The 19,199-nt window shown below is 38.9% G+C and overlaps 2 protein-coding genes and 4 non-coding genes across 6 annotated transcripts in view; all 6 read right to left on the bottom strand.

Annotated features, from left to right (window-relative positions):
• Positions 1–3,563, bottom strand: part of LOC128532123 (uncharacterized) — a 75,825-nt gene extending 72,262 nt beyond the window's left edge. Inside the window, exon 1 of the mRNA XM_053506348.1 lies at positions 3,519–3,563. The gene's annotated coding sequence lies outside the window, so the exon portion shown is untranslated. The remainder of the gene's footprint in view (positions 1–3,518) is intronic.
• trnam-cau (transfer RNA methionine (anticodon CAU)) lies at positions 272–344 on the bottom strand. Its single transcript has one exon. It is a non-coding gene; the product is annotated as a tRNA-Met (tRNA).
• trnam-cau (transfer RNA methionine (anticodon CAU)) lies at positions 512–584 on the bottom strand. The gene has a single exon. It is a non-coding gene; the product is annotated as a tRNA-Met (tRNA).
• Positions 698–770, bottom strand: trnam-cau (transfer RNA methionine (anticodon CAU)). Its single transcript has one exon. It is a non-coding gene; the product is annotated as a tRNA-Met (tRNA).
• trnam-cau (transfer RNA methionine (anticodon CAU)) lies at positions 2,586–2,658 on the bottom strand. Its single transcript has one exon. It is a non-coding gene; the product is annotated as a tRNA-Met (tRNA).
• A 5,433-nt stretch (positions 3,564–8,996) lies between the features above and the next one.
• On the bottom strand, positions 8,997–13,615 carry LOC128531395 (uncharacterized). Its single transcript, XM_053505208.1, has 7 exons — positions 13,371–13,615; positions 12,725–13,052; positions 11,720–12,521; positions 11,016–11,225; positions 10,586–10,917; positions 10,314–10,475; positions 8,997–10,213 (listed from the first exon to the last, which is right to left on the bottom strand). Exons 1-7 carry the CDS (start codon positions 13,613–13,615, stop codon positions 9,119–9,121), a joined length of 3,174 nt encoding a protein of 1,057 aa, XP_053361183.1. The 3' UTR covers positions 8,997–9,118.
• Between the last annotated feature and the right edge of the window lie 5,584 nt (positions 13,616–19,199).

Raw genomic sequence — 19,199 nt, forward strand, 5'->3', positions numbered from 1 at the left:
GTGTGTGCCTCGTGGCCAAATACATTAAAATCCTAGCTGCCATGCCCCTTGTGAGGATCGAACTCATGACCTTCAGATTATGAGACTGAGGCGCTACCTACTGCGCTAACGAGGCAACACGAAAGGAAAAAAAGGGACATGTGACTCGATACGCAAACCATATAGCAGCGTTTTAGGTAACTGCTGAAATTCCTTGAGTCTTTACAGGAAACAACTTTAACATGATTCAGTGTGTGCCTAGTGGCCAAATACATTTAAATCCTAGCTGCCATGCCCCGTGTGAGGATCGAACTCACGACCTTCAGATTATGAGACTGACGCGCTACCTACTGCGCTAACGAGGCCACAAAAAAAGAAAAAAGGGACATGTGAATCGATACGCAAAGCATATAGCAGCGTTTCAGGTAACTGTACCGTAACCTGCTAGAATTCCATGAATCTTAACAGGAAACAACTTCAACATGATTCAGAGTGTGCCTCGTGGCCAAACAAATTTACATCCTAGCTGCCATGCCCCGTGTGAGGATCGAACTCACGACCTTCAGATTATGAGACTGACGCGCTACCTACTGCGCTAACGGGCCACAGAAAAGGATAAAAAGGGACCTGCTGGAATTCCTTGAATGTTTACAGGAAATAACTTTAACATGATTCAGTGTGTGCCTCGTGGCCAAATAAATTTAAATCCCAGCTGCCATGCCCCGTGTGAGGATCGAACTCACGACCTTCAGATTATGAGCCTGACGCGCTACCTACTGCACTAACAAAGCCACAAGAAGGGACACAAGAGACACGTGAATCGATACGCAAACCATATAGCAGAGTTTCAGGTAACTGTACAGTAACCTGCTGGAATTCCTTGAACCTTTACAGCAAACGTCTTCAACTTAATTCAGTGTGTGCCTTGTGGTCAAATAAATTTACATCCTAGCTGCCCATGCCCTGTGTGAGGATAGAACTCACGACCTTCAGATTATGAGCCTGACGCTCCAATGAGGCTACGGAAAAAGATTTTATGAACCGACAGGTTGACACAAAAGTGGACTCTCCGTTAATATCTACAATCACCTGCTAAAAATCCTTTACACGAAACGTCTTCAACTTGATTCAGTGTGTGCCTCGTGGCCAAATAAATTTACATCCTAGCTGCTCATGCAGCAGTCCTACCAACGGCGCTAACAAGGCCAAAATTAAACTCAAAGTGGACAAGTGAATCGATACACAAACGATTTAGCAGAAGCTCAGGTAATTGTACAATAACCTGCTGGAATTACTTGAATCTTTACAGAAAACATCTTTAACTTGCTTCATTGTGTGTCTGGTGGCAAAACAGATTTACATCCTAGCTGCCCATGCCCCATGTGAGGATTGAACTCACAATCTTCAGATTATGAGAGTGAGGTGCATCTACTGCGCTAACAAGGCTAGGAAAAAAGTCTTTATGAACCGACAGACAGAACCTACAGTATAGTAGAAAGGAAAGCAAATTGGAAACGTCTTCAACTTGCTTCATTGTTGTCTGGTGCAAAACGGATTTATATCCTAGCTGCCCATGCCCCATGTGAGGATTAAATTCATAACCTTCAGATTAGGAGACTGACGCACTACCTACTGCGCTAACAAAGCGGAAAAAAGATTAAAGTGGACCCATGGATCGGTACGCATACCCTATAGCAGAATCTCAGGTAATCATACAATAACCTTCTTAAATTACTTGAATCTTCACAGGAAATGTCTTCAACTTGCTTCATTGTATATCTGGTGGCATAAAGGATTTATATCCTATAGCAGAATCTCAGGTTATCGTACAGTAACCTGCTGGAATTACTTGAATCATTACAGGAAACTTCTTCAACTTAATTCAGTGTGTGCCTCGTGGCCAAACAAATTTAAATCCTAGCTGCCCATGCCCCATGTGAGGATCGAAATCACGACCTTCAGATTATGATCAATGATGCGCTACCTTCTGTGCTTACAAAGCTGAGAGCAAGAGCTGGATCACAATCACAAATGTAAGGTTCAAGTTTAGTCAGAAATGGTTTCATGTCAAATCTTTTCTAATTATACATCTGACTTAGTTGAGTATTTACAGGGAAGTCTGAACTCTTTGTAACTGCAAAAAAAGATTGATCGAGTTTTATTCCCAACTGCAATGCCGTAGACATTACACAAAACCATTATAATACAACAAAACAATTAGTTTTATTCCCAACTGCAATGCCGTAGACATTACAGCAGACCATTATAATACAACAAAACAAACATGACATTTTGTAAAGTGTAATAACTTCACTGCTTAATTTAAAATTAGATTTATACACTGTTAAGGGTGAAAGTATTAAAATTTAAACTTTAATTCAGAAATGTTCAGAGAAATTTTGCATGTTAAAATTCTTTTTTATTATTCAACACATTTTTAATGGAAAAGCGGATTTGTCTTATAATGAAATGCATAACTAAAGCAATATTTTAACCAGCATTTAATCACTGAGGCGTTACAATGATTGTATATTGCTTGGGGTAAAATATAATACACATATGCGTTTAAATCACAACCCGGTAAAAAAAATGAAAATAAAGCATTTTGCCCCGTGTGAGGATCGAACTCACGACCTTCAGATTATGAGACTGACGCGCTACCTACTGCGCTAACGAGGCTGTGAGCAAAGCATCACGGGTAAGCTAAAAAGAACAGACACGATTGTCTGAGTTTAAGTTTGAGCGCTTTAAGGTTTTCACGTAAATAAACGGAAAACAAACAGTAGGAAAAATATTATTCTTAATTTTTCTCAACGATAGACTATCTTTGTAGGCAAGATATATTTATAACCAGCAGTCTCCGGCAAACTAGGCGCCCTAGTGGCCGCTAGTAACATTACAGTTGTCATAAATCTTTCAAAATTCTAACCTCCGTGTGAACTCCATGTGACGTGACATTGCAAAATTGAGGAATAAACACATCAATTTAGCTTATACCACTCCTGCATTTATTGTAATTACAAATACAGAAATATAAAGTTACGTTAAGATAATTAAACATGTACTGCAAGTATAAGCACACTATTTCATAACAACGTAAGTTATACTACTTATAAATATATTTGTTTTGACTAATGGTGTGTTGTCTCTATTCGTCTCAATCCATTTTTCTCAACTTTTTTATTAAATACACAGCTGTAAAGTACCTGAAGCTGCCAGGATATCCCTGGAAATTGGTTCACATGAAAAATAAACTTTAATTTAGAAAACGTCAGAATAATACAAAATGATAAAAACAAGCGTACGCCATTTTTATAACCGTCATATTCCGTTAAACCGAGCGATTAACTAGCTAGCTAAATTAGCAAAGTGCACACAAATTCGCACAATGTTAATTAGCGTAAACATTTTTAAAGTATAAATAAGTATAAGTTAAATATCTTTATATAATATCTTTATATATACATTAATGACCGTGGTATGTGTGTATATATATAATTATTTATATATCCTTTTTTAAAAAATATATAATTAATTACCTTATTACTGAACCGCTGAATCACCTGTAGTGTCGTCGTCGAGCGCTAATAAGCTCTCGTGCGTGACTGTTAAAAGCAGCAGCCAATCAAATCACAATCTGACGGATATATTTAACTTTTCCAATCTTGAGCCAATCAAAGCCCAGTTTGCTACAGGGATTGGACCAATTAGCCGCTAAAGATGGAGGCTGTTGTGGTTTCCCGTAGATATGGTAAAATAATTAATCCCAAAATTATGGAATAGTCTTCCAAATAGTGTTCGGGACTCAGACACAGTCTCAGTGTTTAAGTCCAGGCTAAAAACCTATTTATTTAGCCAAGCATTTTTATAAATAGATTTGCCTTAGGTAAAGGAGCAGATCTGGGGGACTCATGGACGTAGAGTATTATGGTGAACTGGTATGTTTGGATGCTGTCTTCCCCACTCTCATTGATCACTCAGGTTTGCTGACGGTGAGGTGATTGTTTGCTTTACATGTCAGGAAGCCCTCATGTTTGTGTTTCCTTCTGGCTCTCCCTTTTAGTTATGCTGTCATAGTTAGTCCTGCCCGAGTCTCTGCTTGCACTCTACAGTTAATATACATTCACATTATACATTGTGTGACTGTGACCATACCTTACTTGCCATCTCTGCCATCTTGACTGGTGTTGGCAACTGTTTCTCTGGGGACTTGACAGTTCGATAGTTCAGGACTGGAACTTTTTACAAGTCTACCTGGGTCTTCAATAACTACCTGGACTCCATATTAACATCAATTAACATCAGCTATTATAGCTGAACTGCCTCCCACCCTACACACTGTATAAATGCAGATCATTTACTGCTTTCTGTTTCACCCAAATGAGGATGGGTTCCCTGTTGAGTCTGGTTCCTCTCAAGGTTTCTTCCTATTACCATCTCAGGGAGTTTTTCCTTGCCACTGTCGCCTTCGGCTTGCTCACCTGGGACAAACTGACCATTTTGATTTATACAAATTCACATTTCATACTAACTTAAATAATTCTTTTGACTGTGTAAAGCTGCTTTGCGGCAATGAAAATTGCTAAAAGCGCTATAGAAATAAAATTGAATTGAATTGAAATATGGTGGTTTCCTTCTTTTTTTTCTTTTTCTTTCTAAAATCCTATATTATATTTTACCCAGATATGTTTATATTGGTATATATTTAGTAAAAAAAATTAAAAGCTATTATGCATTTGGGTATTAAAATATGCAGGGAGTTAGAAGAGATTCCTATGCTAAATTTAGCACCACTTTTACAAAACATTAAAAATAACTTGGATAAATGGGGGAAAATTCAGCTAACTTTATGGGGGAAAGTAAATATAATTAAGATGGTGGTTTCGCCTCAAATTAATTATGTGCTGATGATGCTCCCACTTACAATACCAGAGTTGATTTTTAACCAATATGATATAATGGTTAAACATTTCATTTGGAACGGGAGAAGGCCTAGGATAAAATTTAGCAAACTATGTGCAATCTGTGATAAAGGAGGGTTGGGATTACCAGATCCTCGGCTCTATCAGATATCTTTTGAAATGGCAAAATTGGCCAAGCATTGGAATAATAATACTCAATTAGACTGGGTTATTATTGAAAAAGCCTTGTCACGGCCATACAGTCCTATCGAGCACCTGTCTCAGTGCTTAGAAATAACCATAAATCCTATCATGAAGCATTTAAGAGAGGTTTGGGCGAAGATTCACAAGATGCATAAATTATCACAATGTAAACAACCATACTCTTCTCTATGGTATAATTCTGCTATTTGTATTGGGAAATCACCAATATATTGGAAGAAATTGCATATGAATGGCTTGTGTACTGTGATAGACTTGTTTGAACAGGGTGTATTTATGTCTTATAATAATCTTGTACAGAAATATAATTTAAAGGAAAAAGATAACTGCTGAAAATATCTTCATATTAGGAATTGTATTTCCACAAAAATTCAGCACACAGACGGAAACAATATCTTGGACTTTCTAACACTTCCCCATCCTCAACAAAAAGCCTCCGTATTTTACAGGATGACCAACCAGGTGCTCAGCAATGACTGCATTAATTTAAAGACGATATGGAAAAAGGAGCTTGGGACTGAATTAGGGCTCGAAGAGTGGAAAAGAATTTTGTCAAACACCGGCAAATATGTAAGAGAAGCTAGAGGACAATTTACACAGTACAAAATCTTACATAGGTTTTATTTGACACCTCTTGGACTTAATAGAATGGGTTTGACAAATGATGATTGTTGGAAATGTCAAAAAGATAGAGGTACTTTTATTCATTGTATTTGGGATTGTTCAATTATTCAGCCTTTATGGCACCAAAACTTTAAATATCTTGAGCAAATGGCTTGGAACAACAATACCATTATTACCAAGGTTGTGTCTATTAGGAGACAGGGAGCAGATGCCAATTACTACAAAGGAAGAGTTTGCAGTGATTATGGTGGGGGTCTCTGTGACGGCTAGAGTCATTTTGAAGCACTGGAAAACTCCCAAAACCCCAGAGTTAAAAGAATGGGTCAACATAATGACCAGGACAGCTTCGTACGAACGTTTGCTTTGCAAACTACATAAAAACAAAGCAGGGGCTTTGGGGCCCTGTGGGTATTCCAGTTTGGGAAGATTTTTGGTCTTTCGTGACGCTGGCTTTTCATTGTTATTATTGCCATTGTAATTTTTCTCTATTTATTTATACATCTACTTCTGTTAATTTCAGTCACTGTAATATTTTGGCCTTGCAAGCAGTATCAATACATTTGTTGTTATGTACCGAATGAAAATAATAAAAACTTGAATAAAAAAAAAAAAAGCTATTATGCATTTGGAAATATTTTAAAAATAATAAAATTATTCAATCTCAAATTTTATTTGCTCCACATAAAATTGCACATCATGGTTGCACTGCAATGAACTTAATTTTAATACTATTATTATTAATACTTGTGATCTATAGGTTTTATTTAAATCCTTCTAATATATCTTATAGTTTTTTGTTTTTAGCATTAGCATTGTTTTGGTCAGCTCTGATACCTGTGTCTACTGACTATATGTAAGATATTATGTAAGGTAGTATTAAAAAGTTTCGAGATTAGCTTTTGTTAACAAGCTTTGTTTTCTTTGTTTATTTTTTTTTTTGCAGCATGTCTTCCGTAAATTGCCTTAAAACCGGGCAGTAGAATCTATCGATGATCTGGCCCCAGAGACAGATTCTCCATGCACAATGCCACAAGTGTCTAAAAAGACAACGAGCATGCACTTGTTCTAGGTGCGTACCTGCCTCACCTTTTTCAGTCGTGGAGATAATGGGCTCTTCAGATGTAATGACTGTTGCAGTGGAAGAGCCCATCATTTCTATTGTTTCACCAACGATAATGATCCTCAACATGAAGGATGGGTCATCCACAGCATGCTAAGAGATGTTCACAATAAAGTACAATATCTATCTATCTGGCAGTACAGTGATATAGCGGTTAGCGCCAATGTTTTGCACCTTCAGCTTCCAGGTTTTTGCTTGTTAAAAAGCTACAAAAAAATAGAAAAACTCTTTGTTTGTGATTAACAAACATACTGTATACTGTAAAGGCCTCACACATTATATATCACACCTGCGTGACAGGTACAGGATGGCCACAACAACTGCCCGAGTCACATCAGGAACACACAATCCCTCCATCAGTGCTCGGACTGTCCGCAATAGGCAGTCCATGAGGAGGAGATGCACTGCAGTACTTCAAGCAGCTGGTGGCCACACCAGATACTGACCGGTACTTTTGATTTTGAGCCTCCCTTCATTCAAGGACACATTGTAAAACATTTTTAGTTTGTCTTATGGTGTTGACTCTTTTAGTGTTCATACAAATATTTACACATTAAATTTACTGAAAGTAAAAACAGTTGAAAGTCAGAGGACGTTTCTTTTTTTTTTTTGCTGAGTATATATATATATATATATATATATATACGCAGGATAAACAGTATATCCTGTACGCAGGATAAAGCGTTATAGACGATGATGAGTGAGTGACTATATGTCTTAATACTTAGTGATTTTTTTCACTTGTCAGATGAGTTAATTTTAGCTCTAAAATATTACACATCATTAAAATAAAATGTCATGACCCAGCAAAAGCACTCCATAAGCCAACTTTTATCCTTTGACACAAATAATACTGGGAAAATGTTCACTGATGCAGTAATTACTGAATTAACAAATGAATAAACTGATAATGACCTACAAGTAAGAATATAAGATCATTTTATGTTGAATAAGCCACTTCCCTTTTACAAACAAATGTCATTCAGGGTCTATTTTTGTAGATGACTAATTATAGATTCTCAGTTTTCCATTTTAACTGCTGAGCTGAAAAAGGAGAGGTCCAGTCAGTCAGGCTCTAGTCTCAAAGCAAGCTGGGGAACAAAAGTCTGTTTGATGGTGGGAAGAAGGTGAAAAGAAGGGAAAGAAGGGGGAGAAAGGAAGGAGGAGAAAAAATGAAGAAAATATTAAAAATTCAGAAAAAATTAGGTGAAATTAGTTATTACCATCTTCACTGTTTCCCTCTAGTTGTTGACTGCTAATGTCATGATAAAAAATGAACAGTTTTATGCACTAGGCAGAGGGAGGGTGTGGATCCGAAAGGACCCATGTTCAATTTCTCAGTGTGACTCTTTTTTTTTTTTTTTCAACCCGATGGTCTGGGGTTGCTTTGGTGCTGGTAAGGTGGGAGATTTGTTCAGGGTAAAAGGGGTTTTGAATAAAGGCTATCACTCCATTTTACAACGCCATGCCATACCCTGTGGACAGCGCTTGATTGGAGCCAGTTTCATCATACAACAGGACAATGACCCAAAGCACACCTCTAAATTGTGCAAGAACTATTTAGAGAAGAAGCAGGCATCTGGTATTCTATCTGTAATGGAGTGGCCAGCGCATTCACCAGATCTAAACCCCATTCAGCTGTTGTGGGAGCAACTTGACCGTATGGTACGCGAGAAGTGCCTATCCAGCCAAAGCAACTTGTGGGAGGGGCTTCTAGAAGTGTGGGGTGAAATTTCTCCAGATTACCTCAACAAATTAACAGCATGCATGCCAAAGGTGTGCAATTGCTGCAAATGGAGGATTCTTTGACGAAAGCAAAGTTTAAAGAAAACAATTATTATTTCAAATAAATATCATTATTTCTAAAAGTGTCAATATCTTTACTATATTTGCTATTCATTTTTCAACTCATGTGGTAAATAAAAGTGTGACTTTTCATGGAAAACATTAAATTGTCCGGGTGATCCCAAAATTTAAAACGGTAGTGTATATATAGCGAGAGAGAGAGAGAGAGAGCAATCACTTATTATCTCTACAATTTATTTTAGTTCCACATTTAAACATTCAAACACAAGCAAAAATAAATGCTATTATAAGATAAAATATAAAAAATATATAAAAGAACTTATCAAGTAAAATATTGCCTTTCTGCTAAAATTGCTGATAAAACAACAAACAAGGGCACACAATGTAAAATCTATGTACATAGCTATACACTCTGCAACTTAAACACAATTTACAAAACACCAATCAAAACTTTACAAATTTCAGTCTATTTTTTATTTGCCCTTTTCCTTCGCATATCCTCCATCCATTGGTCAACAGGCATTTTTGCAGTTTGTGGACAGTATATGTAACCATAATATTGTCTATGGCCAGTTTCTTTATTGCGAGGTTGGCCGCATTGGCTGCATTTATTTTTGTCAACAGTTCGATTGTAAGCTCTACGAACAGGTGTAGGGGCAGGAAGGGGGCCTGCAGGAGCAATTGACCTCAGTGCAGGGATTTGTGGAGTCAAAAATACAAAAAGATTATTGACAGGGGTGGGGTTCAAGACGATGGATATAGGGACGCATGAAGGTGGAGGAGGCGGCTGCCTTTGCGCGTATAGCCTTGGTCGGACAGATTGTGGAGCACAGGGGTGTGGTTCAGCTGCAGACTTCCTCTTGACCACTGCCTGACCCACTGTACTTACAGGTAAGTGGTACTGATGTTGAGGGCCAGGCTGTGGGGTTGCAGCAGTAGGACGTGTCCACACAGGTGGGAGAGGCACAGGAGCTACAGGAATTGAGGGAGGCAAGTTCAACCCTTGCAGCAGAATTCCAAAATCATGCCTCTTCAGTCTCTTGTTATGCCATTGAATGACTGACGTTTGATTAACATCAGGAAGCTGCAGGGTAGTGCTCTGCATGATCAAGGCATTATCCAGAACCAGATGCCTGATATTTTTGTAGTCCCTAAGAATCATCATCCATCTTGTCAGTGAATAAGTGTTTTTTTGTTTTTTGGGGCTCGTGTGAACTCCACAGAGTCTGACAAAAATGTTCTCTACTAAGCGACAACAGTCTGGCCATTGGGCAGGTGATCCTGTGGATTCTAATACACAGCGTGTCATTCTCTCCACATCTGATGTAAATTCCCCCTTTGCTTTGGAACATCTAAAGCATCCAGTATTCAGCCGCACCTGGTGACGAGCAGCATTTGCCACGCGCTGCTTGTCATACGGCAGAAGGTTTTGCCAGAGCGCTATGATGGTGCTGGCCTGCTGGCTGTTAAGTGTTAAACCCCTTTTGGTCCTCAGTCCCACCAAGTACTCTGCCAGGCTGTCCACTAGGTCCATCCCTGGGACACAGTGCTCATCCACAGCCTGGTAAATATAACACATGCAATAAAAATCAACAGCAATACGATTACAGGTAAGAAAACGATACACATGACACCGTATAACCTCTCACCTAAAGACTTACCAGCTGTTGTTCAGGTGCTGTTGGGGTGATATCTGATGGTCCTGGGAGATCAGCAGTTGTAGCAGATGACACAGGGGCTAACAGGTTGGTAGAGAAAAGAGGGGCCAAAGTTGGGCTGGTTGTGATGGCTGATGGGCTTGAGGGCACAGCAGTATGCACAAACTGTTAAATGTAAAGAAAATTGTAATTAAAAAAACCCAAACTCTCATGAACAGATCGTATACGTAACCTTCTGAGAACAGTATTATCATGAACGTGACAAAAATAGTTACCAGCTGTTTCCCAGGTGGTGCTGAACTGGCATCAGTTGCAGGCAGACAAGGACAAGTAGTGGCAACAGTTGAGACAGCAGCCTGGGGAGAGGTAGGAGTTTCATTTATGCAGGTTGAGGTGGTGGTGGCAGGTGATGGGACAGAGGATGGGGCTGTAAATTCGAGGAGCTCAATAGTAGGATCCACACCACCATCTTCAAATGCCTCATCCTGCGACTCCTCCTCAGAGCCTACATCCTCCAGCATCTGATTAGTCTGCTCTGCATCAAGATCCTGGTCCTGCATGGCCTGTCCCTTTTGCCAGTTTAGGTATTCTATACCCATTAGTTCCCCTGGGAGAAAAAAAAAATTTAAATGTTACATTTCAGCAATTTCCTAAAAATATTATTCCATCATACAAATATAAAAATAATTATAATATACAACTCACCAGTGTACACCCCAGGTGGTTGAAAAGAAGGGACAAGCTTCTTTCCAAGCATGTTGACACTGTGGGTGTTGGCACAGTGCACAAGGTCTTCTGAGTAACTAAACAGAGATGGAGGCTTTACTGCCAGGGAAGCAGCTTCACGGTTCTGATTCCATCTATGGATTCCTTCCAGGAGGTACAGCTGAAAATTTAGACTGTTGGCACTTGTTCCTTAAAATAGAGAGACATTTTGTTGTTACGTTTAAATGACGTCATTTTATAACCATTTCCAGGCTCTGAAATAAAATTGTAAAACTTTAAAAGTACAGTGGGGAAAATAAGTATTTGACACATCAGCATTTGTACGGAGAGACCAGCATGAGACAGCATTACTCCTGAGCAATGCAGACGGCTGGTCTCTCCATACAAGAGGCGTCTAGAAGCTGTAATCACCAACAAAGGCTTTTCTACAAAGTATTAAATAAAGTGTGTTTAATACATATTTCCTGTGTCATTTCACTTCATTTATTATGACTCAACTTGTATACTTAAATGTTCTGATTTCTTTGTATAAATTCAATATTTGGCTTGATGGCTACATCTGGTGGAAATTTTGTGCCAATAGCCCACTTAGAAATCCTCTTACTGATAAAATTGCTGATGTGTCAAATACTTATTTCCCCTGCTGTATCTGACCTTGCTAATAAACAGTTGTTAATACTTACCTGGAATGAATCTGTTGACATGGCAATGGAAGGACTCCAGTGATGTGGATCCCCTGGCACACCGGTAGTTTGGCAGGATAATGCCTCCTTTGTTGGTGCGCCCTGTCTCAGTGTACAGGAGCACACCTGGTTCATCCTGAATACACTTCACATGCCTTTTCTGGACTCTCCAAATGTGCTCCATTCTCTCCCAGTCAAAGAGAGAGACACCAAGTAAATCTCTGCCCTTGACTCCCTTCAGCTCATTAAAGAGGAGTTCAATTGACATGATGGTTTGCTGCTGTCCTCTTGTTCGCCTTCTGCAGTGCAGAGACAGCTCATCCTTGGTGATGTGCTTGTCCACTAGCTTTTCAGTGATACCAGGGACACCTTCCTTCTTCAGCTGCTTCCTTTTGGCTCTCCGCAGCAAGGCAATGTCACTGCTGTCCCATTCAAAAATGCAGCATGACAATTTAGCCATAAAGGTTTTGTACAAAGGATGTGCTTCATTTGTACACCCAGATGCCAGCCGCCTCATGAAATGATAAATGTCCAGCTTGACAACCAGATCTGGCCACCCACCAAATCTTTTTTTTAGCCTGGTCTCTCCATCTTCCTTACAACAGCCAGTGTTAACATAAAGTAGGCGAGGAGGAGCCACACCAGCACTGCTGTACCTCTGGATTAGACATGCGATCATGGTGTCAAGTCCGGGACCCTCCTGAGCTGTCAGGACACTGATAAGGATTTGGCCCACCTCATTGTTCACTGATGTAAGCCATAAAGCGGTCCCCTTGGCAATGCCTGACAACTTCTTGGTGATCTTTATTTGCATAGAAAAGACCAAACACATTGTTATCATGTACTGTATATGATACTAGTATGAAGGTTCTTTTTTTATGTAGAAAAATTACTCTACACATTTTAAGTGTTTTATTGTAATATTGGGTTAATTTTAGTTTACAAAGTTTTGCCATCAAATCATAATAATGCATATTTTAACAATGATTACAATTAAATATTTACCTTTTTTGTGGAGTACATTTTAAGCACAGTGCCAAAGGTAGACGTTATTCTGGCTTTGATGTGATCCAGCCTGCTCAGGATGTCACGTCCGTACACGGCCAGGATCCACCGGTGAGTTGGTATAGCCACTGGTTGAGGTGGGTTCTGGAACGTGACAGGGAGCAGGCTCGGTCGAGCAACGAAGGCAGAGCATGCCCCGAGGTACCGGCAGGCACGCTTAAGCCACTCCTCGCTGTGGTTTTCCCACAGCTGCCTGACCAAGCAAGTGGGGCTGTTACCGAGCGTCCTCTCCCTCAGAAATCTTATTACTCGGATATCACAAGCATATCTGTATTAAACACAGGCGGAAAGAGACGAAAGAGCGAAATTAGTATTAAACACTCAGTCATTTCCTAGTGTTTTAGTGTCACATTTTTTAAATAAATGCGGGGTTTGGGGTAGCTCAGTGGTTAAGGCATTGGACTATGGTTCGGAAGATCCCAGGTTCAAACCTCACAACCACCAAGTTGCCACTGTTGGGGCCTTGAGCAAGGCCCTTAACCCTCCCTGCTCAGATGTATAATGAGATAAAAATGTAATAATAAGATAAGAGTGTCTGCCAAATGCCTAAATGTAAATGTAAATAATGCTTGCGTGTTACACTTACTTCCGACTCAGGATTATACTAAACTCAAGCCTGTGAGCCAAATCCAGCTGGTCCAATATGGTCTTGCTTGAGGAGATGTAATTGGTGTTGCAGCCAACAGAATTACACCTAAGAGTCTCTGTTATCATCAGGTAATACCTGTCCACATCCAGAACCAGACGAGCTCTCCTGTGGACTCCAGCACCTGTGAGCTGTTTTCCACATTCAGGACAAGACAGCCTGACCTTCCACAGGTGGTATGGCATCCACAGGAAAAGCTGGTGGGTGAAAAAATGTTCTGGAGTGGGTGCCTGATGATAAATGAGCGCTGGCCCTGGTGGGTCATACCAAAGTTTTAGATCCGTACGTAGCCGCTGGTACTTCCACAGTGCTGCTGAAATCCATTTCTGGTCCTGAACTGGTATTGTCTTTTTCATCTCTGCTGGGAGCCAGACAGGATTTGAAGGAGGAGGCTCCACATCTTCTGCTGATGGATTAAGCAGAGGGTTAGAGAGTAAGTGGGCAGAGGGACCAGCCACAGCTGGTGGAGGAGTGGAGGTCGCAGAGACAAGCACTGGGCATGCAGGGATTGGAGGAGTAAAGGAGGTGCCATGGGAAGCTGATGAGTCCTGATTCATACACATTTTAAAAAGACAAATATACTGTATAAGCATATGTTTAAAAGCCATGCACGATTAATTCACTTCTTTTAAGTTAATGAAAAAAACCCATATAAAGAAAATAATAATTAAAGACTTTCTCACAGCTGTAGAAGTGCCTGGTGAAATAGAGAAGGCCTTGGCAGGTGCTGATACAGGAGAGGAGGGAAGCAACAGAGGAGAGAGAGTCTGAATATACCTCATGGGACTGCAAGAGGGAGATGGTGTCCTTATTTCAACAGCACTTGTATCACGACTGGACAGTGCAGAAGAGCTAGAGAGGGGCTAAGAGAGTAAGAAAGAATAGTTAAATAGATAATATAGATAAAGACTAAATCCTTTTAACAATGTAATGTAATTTACATTTAGCAGACTAAATCCCACTTCAAAATGCAAAAAAATAACAATAGACATTTTAACATTTAATTTAAGAGTGTTCCTAGTAATTTTACTAATATTACCTTGCTTGCATGCTTCATCGACAAGCTTTAGTTTGGCTTTAAACCAGCACCATGAGCCCCACTGAACCGTGGCAGCAATTGGGTTTGTGCATTTGTTGGCTTTTACCGCTGAGTGGCGCTATATAACTATAGACTGACGCCTCAGGCCTTAGTTCATTCTTTCAAGAATTAATGAGCCGCGCTCCTTTAGAGCTGTACGTGCTAGCAGATACAATCAAGTGAAACATTGTAGTTAAACGGATTCATAATCACAGTACTAAAATTACAGTACAAATGTAGAAATCAAATTAAATTAAATCATATTAGGATCGAATTTAAGCAGAATAAACGTTAACACAGTGAGCCTTTAGATTTTATCATATGTAATTAGAAAAGCTACGCGTGTAGGGTTTTGTGTCATCTTACATTTTGTTTTTTAAATTTGTTAACTGAAATAAATGACCATAAAATTAAAACATTGTCAGGACGTTCTACTGCGTCAGCAGATGTCGATGTCATTCAGCCCCGCTTGTGTTTTTGCATTATTATAAGAATGAAATGCAGTAGGCTGTTATGATAGTTTTCTTTAATAAATAATGACCCCCATTGCGCTGTACCACCGCTGGCAAAACCTTATGAAATACAAGTGAAACATTAAGCGAATTTACAATCACAGTACTAAAAATATAGTAATAAATATAGACGTTTCTTATTTGCATCGAATTTAAGCAAAGTAAATGTATACCTTTATATCTAGCCTTTCAGAAAACTGACTCTGGGTGTGCATCAGATTAATGTAAGACTACATAGCCTTTATAAGACTCTACTTTTATTTAAGCGCACTTACAAGGAGGAGGATCACAATGCTGAATCAAAATCCCGAGCCCAAACCTCATTAAATAGATAATATAGATAAAGACTAAATCCTTTTAACAATGTAATGTAATTTACATTTAGCAGACTAAATCCCACTTCAAAATGCAAAAAAATAACAATAGACATTTTAACATTTAATTTAAGAGTGTTCCTAGTAATTTTACTAATATTACCTTGCTTGCATGCTTCATCGACAAGCTTTAGTTTGGCTTTAAACCAGCACCATGAGCCCCACTGAACCGTGGCAGCAATTGGGTTTGTGCATTTGTTGGCTTTTACCGCTGAGTGGCGCTATATAACTATAGACTGACGCCTCAGGCCTTAGTTCATTCTTTCAAGGATTAATGAGCCACGCTCCTTTAGAGCTGTACGTGCTAGCAGATACAATCAAGTGAAACATTGTAGTTAAACGGATTCATAATCACAGTACTAAAATTACAGTACAAATGTAGAAATCAAATTAAATTAAATCATATTAGGATCGAATTTAAGCAGAATAAACGTTAACACAGTGAGCCTTTAGATTTTATCATATGTAATTAGAAAAGCTACGCGTGTAGGGTTTTGTGTCATCTTACATTTTGTTTTTTAAATTTGTTAACTGAAATAAATGACCATAAAATTAAAACATTGTCAGGACGTTCTACTGCGTCAGCAGATGTCGATGTCATTCAGCCCCGCTTGTGTTTTTGCATTATTATAAGAATGAAATGCAGTAGGCTGTTATGATAGTTTTCTTTAATAAATAATGACCCCCATTGCGCTGTACCACCGCTGGCAAAACCTTATGAAATACAAGTGAAACATTAAGCGAATTTACAATCACAGTACTAAAAATATAGTAATAAATATAGACGTTTCTTATTTGCATCGAATTTAAGCAAAGTAAATGTATACCTTTATATCTAGCCTTTCAGAAAACTGACTCTGGGTGTGCATCAGATTAATGTAAGACTACATAGCCTTTATAAGACTCTACTTTTATTTAAGCGCACTTACAAGGAGGAGGATCACAATGCTGAATCAAAATCCCGAGCCCAAACCTCATTAAATAGATAATATAGATAAAGACTAAATCCTTTTAACAATGTAATGTAATTTACATTTAGCAGACTAAATCCCACTTCAAAATGCAAAAAAATAACAATAGACATTTTAACATTTAATTTAAGAGTGTTCCTAGTAATTTTACTAATATTACCTTGCTTGCATGCTTCATCGACAAGCTTTAGTTTGGCTTTAAACCAGCACCATGAGCCCCACTGAACCGTGGCAGCAATTGGGTTTGTGCATTTGTTGGCTTTTACCGCTGAGTGGCGCTATATAACTATAGACTGACGCCTCAGGCCTTAGTTCATTCTTTCAAGGATTAATGAGCCACGCTCCTTTAGAGCTGTACGTGCTAGCAGATACAATCAAGTGAAACATTGTAGTTAAACGGATTCATAATCACAGTACTAAAATTACAGTACAAATGTAGAAATCAAATTAAATTAAATCATATTAGGATCGAATTTAAGCAGAATAAACGTTAACACAGTGAGCCTTTAGATTTTATCATATGTAATTAGAAAAGCTACGTGTGTAGGGTTTTGTGTCATCTTACATTTTGTTTTTTAAATTTGTTAACTGAAATAAATGACCATAAAATTAAAACATTGTCAGGACGTTCTACTGCGTCAGCAGATGTCGATGTCATTCAGCCCCGCTTGTGTTTTTGCATTATTATAAGAATGAAATGCAGTAGGCTGTTATGATAGTTTTCTTTAATAAATAATGACCCCCATTGCGCTGTACCACCGCTGGCAAAACCTTATGAAATACAAGTGAAACATTAAGCGAATTTACAATCACAGTACTAAAAATATAGTAATAAATACAGACGTTTCTTATTTGCATCGAATTTAAGCAAAGTAAATGTATACCTTTATATCTAGCCTTTCAGAAAACTGACTCTGGGTGTGCATCAGATTAATGTAAGACTACATAGCCTTTATAAGACTCTACTTTTATTTAAGCGCACTTACAAGGAGGAGGATCACAATGCTGAATCAAAATCCCGAGCCCAAACCTCATTTAAATTAATAAACAAATATTATAAGTAAAAAAACAATAGCCCACGTTTAGAAAACGTATATAAATTCTTTCCGACGTGAGGCTGCGTTGGCCCAGTGTTATGCGCAGAGTGCCGGGAGATTATCTGAAGCTCAAATCTCCAAAATCGTTGGGGCATTTTTTCTAAATAGACGCTATCTTTAATAACTGATGGAGGTTTTGAGCTGTATACTAGGGCTGCAACTAACGATTATTTTGATAATCGATTAGTTGGGCGATTATTTTCCTGATTTGTCGGATAAAACCTAAACGCTTCTTTAATTTGATGTTTTGCTTATAACTATAAAAAATATATAAATCAGGGTATTATTTATGTATAAAAATAAACTTTAAAAAATGCAAAAGCCACTGTAGCGTTTTAACGTTATAATGACAATGAAAAGCTGCCGGCATTCTCCACCATAATACTGTGTATAGGTAGAGTTTTAACATAATAATGACCATGAATAGTTTACGGCATTCTTCATCATTAATACGTAGGGTTTACATAATCAAGACAACGAATGACGGTTGCATTGTCCACCAATAAATATAGACATTTTAATGTGAACACAATGCCAACGCATCCGTCATCATTAACAAGTAATTTTTAGCTCTGGGTCAGAGTTGTATCGAATCTTTAACGATTTGGTTTAATTTGATTAATTGAATCAAAATTTATAACGTACACTATATTGACTACCCGTCCAGCGTTTAGCACAATTTAGTGTATCTTACCAGTTCTGGTTATCACATGGCCAACGGCTATAACACAAAATCTAGTATTTAGCAATTTATGAGCAAGGTAACACGATCTGGGCAAATGTTTAGACTTTAAAATACATGACCAAGACAACAGTACTTTATAAAGAAACGAGAATTTATTTGACTAATCTACGATACATGAAACTACACTACTTGAACGCACGCGCACACACACACACACACACACACACAAACAATTTGGCAAGTGAAAATGAATGAAGTTATTCTAGTACTGGTTACAAGATCAACGAAAGTCACAAGAGCAGAGTCTTGGGTTCAATCTTACGGTTTAGTTATGAAACGAGCACCAACTTCAGCAAGATATGCAGCATTGTTTGTTTACTTGCGTTATGTTTCGTTCTCATCCTTTGGTTCACCTCCAGCGAAGGGAATCACGGCGTTGCTGATTGGTTGGTGCGCTGTTGTAGGGATGACGTCAGTCGGGAAAGCCCTTCGGTGAGGCGTTGGTTGCCTGGTTACCGATGGCTGCTCTCTGGAACTTCTCCTGAGGTTTCCTTCATTGCTGGACTTTGGAGTTCTGGCACGAAGTCTCGTTGAGAGTTCTTGAAGAGTGGATGACGCCAGCAGCGGTGGCGCAGCGCCCGCAAGAGCGGGAGCCCGAGCTGCTTGGAAGATGTTGTAGGTTGCAGTTGTGATGATAACTTCTCTTCTTCCTTTCTTGTGGACTTCCTGAGGGTTTTTGTCCCTTGGGGGTCAGGTCGTCCCACAGGTGATTCATCCAATCGGATGTGATTGCAGGGCTTAGCCACACCTCACGTGGTTCCTCCTTCCATGCATAAATTAGCCAGGTGTTTCGGCAGTCACGTGTGACCCATCCGGTTGGAGTTTTTAATACTTTATAAAAAGTAATTTTGCATGAGCTCTGTTCATGCTACCAATTACCCATGTTCACCAACATTCTTAAAATAAAGCCAGCTTGAGATTGACACCAAACATTACATATCTTACCCACTCATTCCTTCCTTTATCTAATAAAAAGGTTTGTAAATGCTGAT

The sequence above is a fragment of the Clarias gariepinus genome, chromosome 10, assembly GCF_024256425.1.
Source record: "Clarias gariepinus isolate MV-2021 ecotype Netherlands chromosome 10, CGAR_prim_01v2, whole genome shotgun sequence".
Taxonomy (NCBI): domain Eukaryota; kingdom Metazoa; phylum Chordata; class Actinopteri; order Siluriformes; family Clariidae; genus Clarias; species Clarias gariepinus.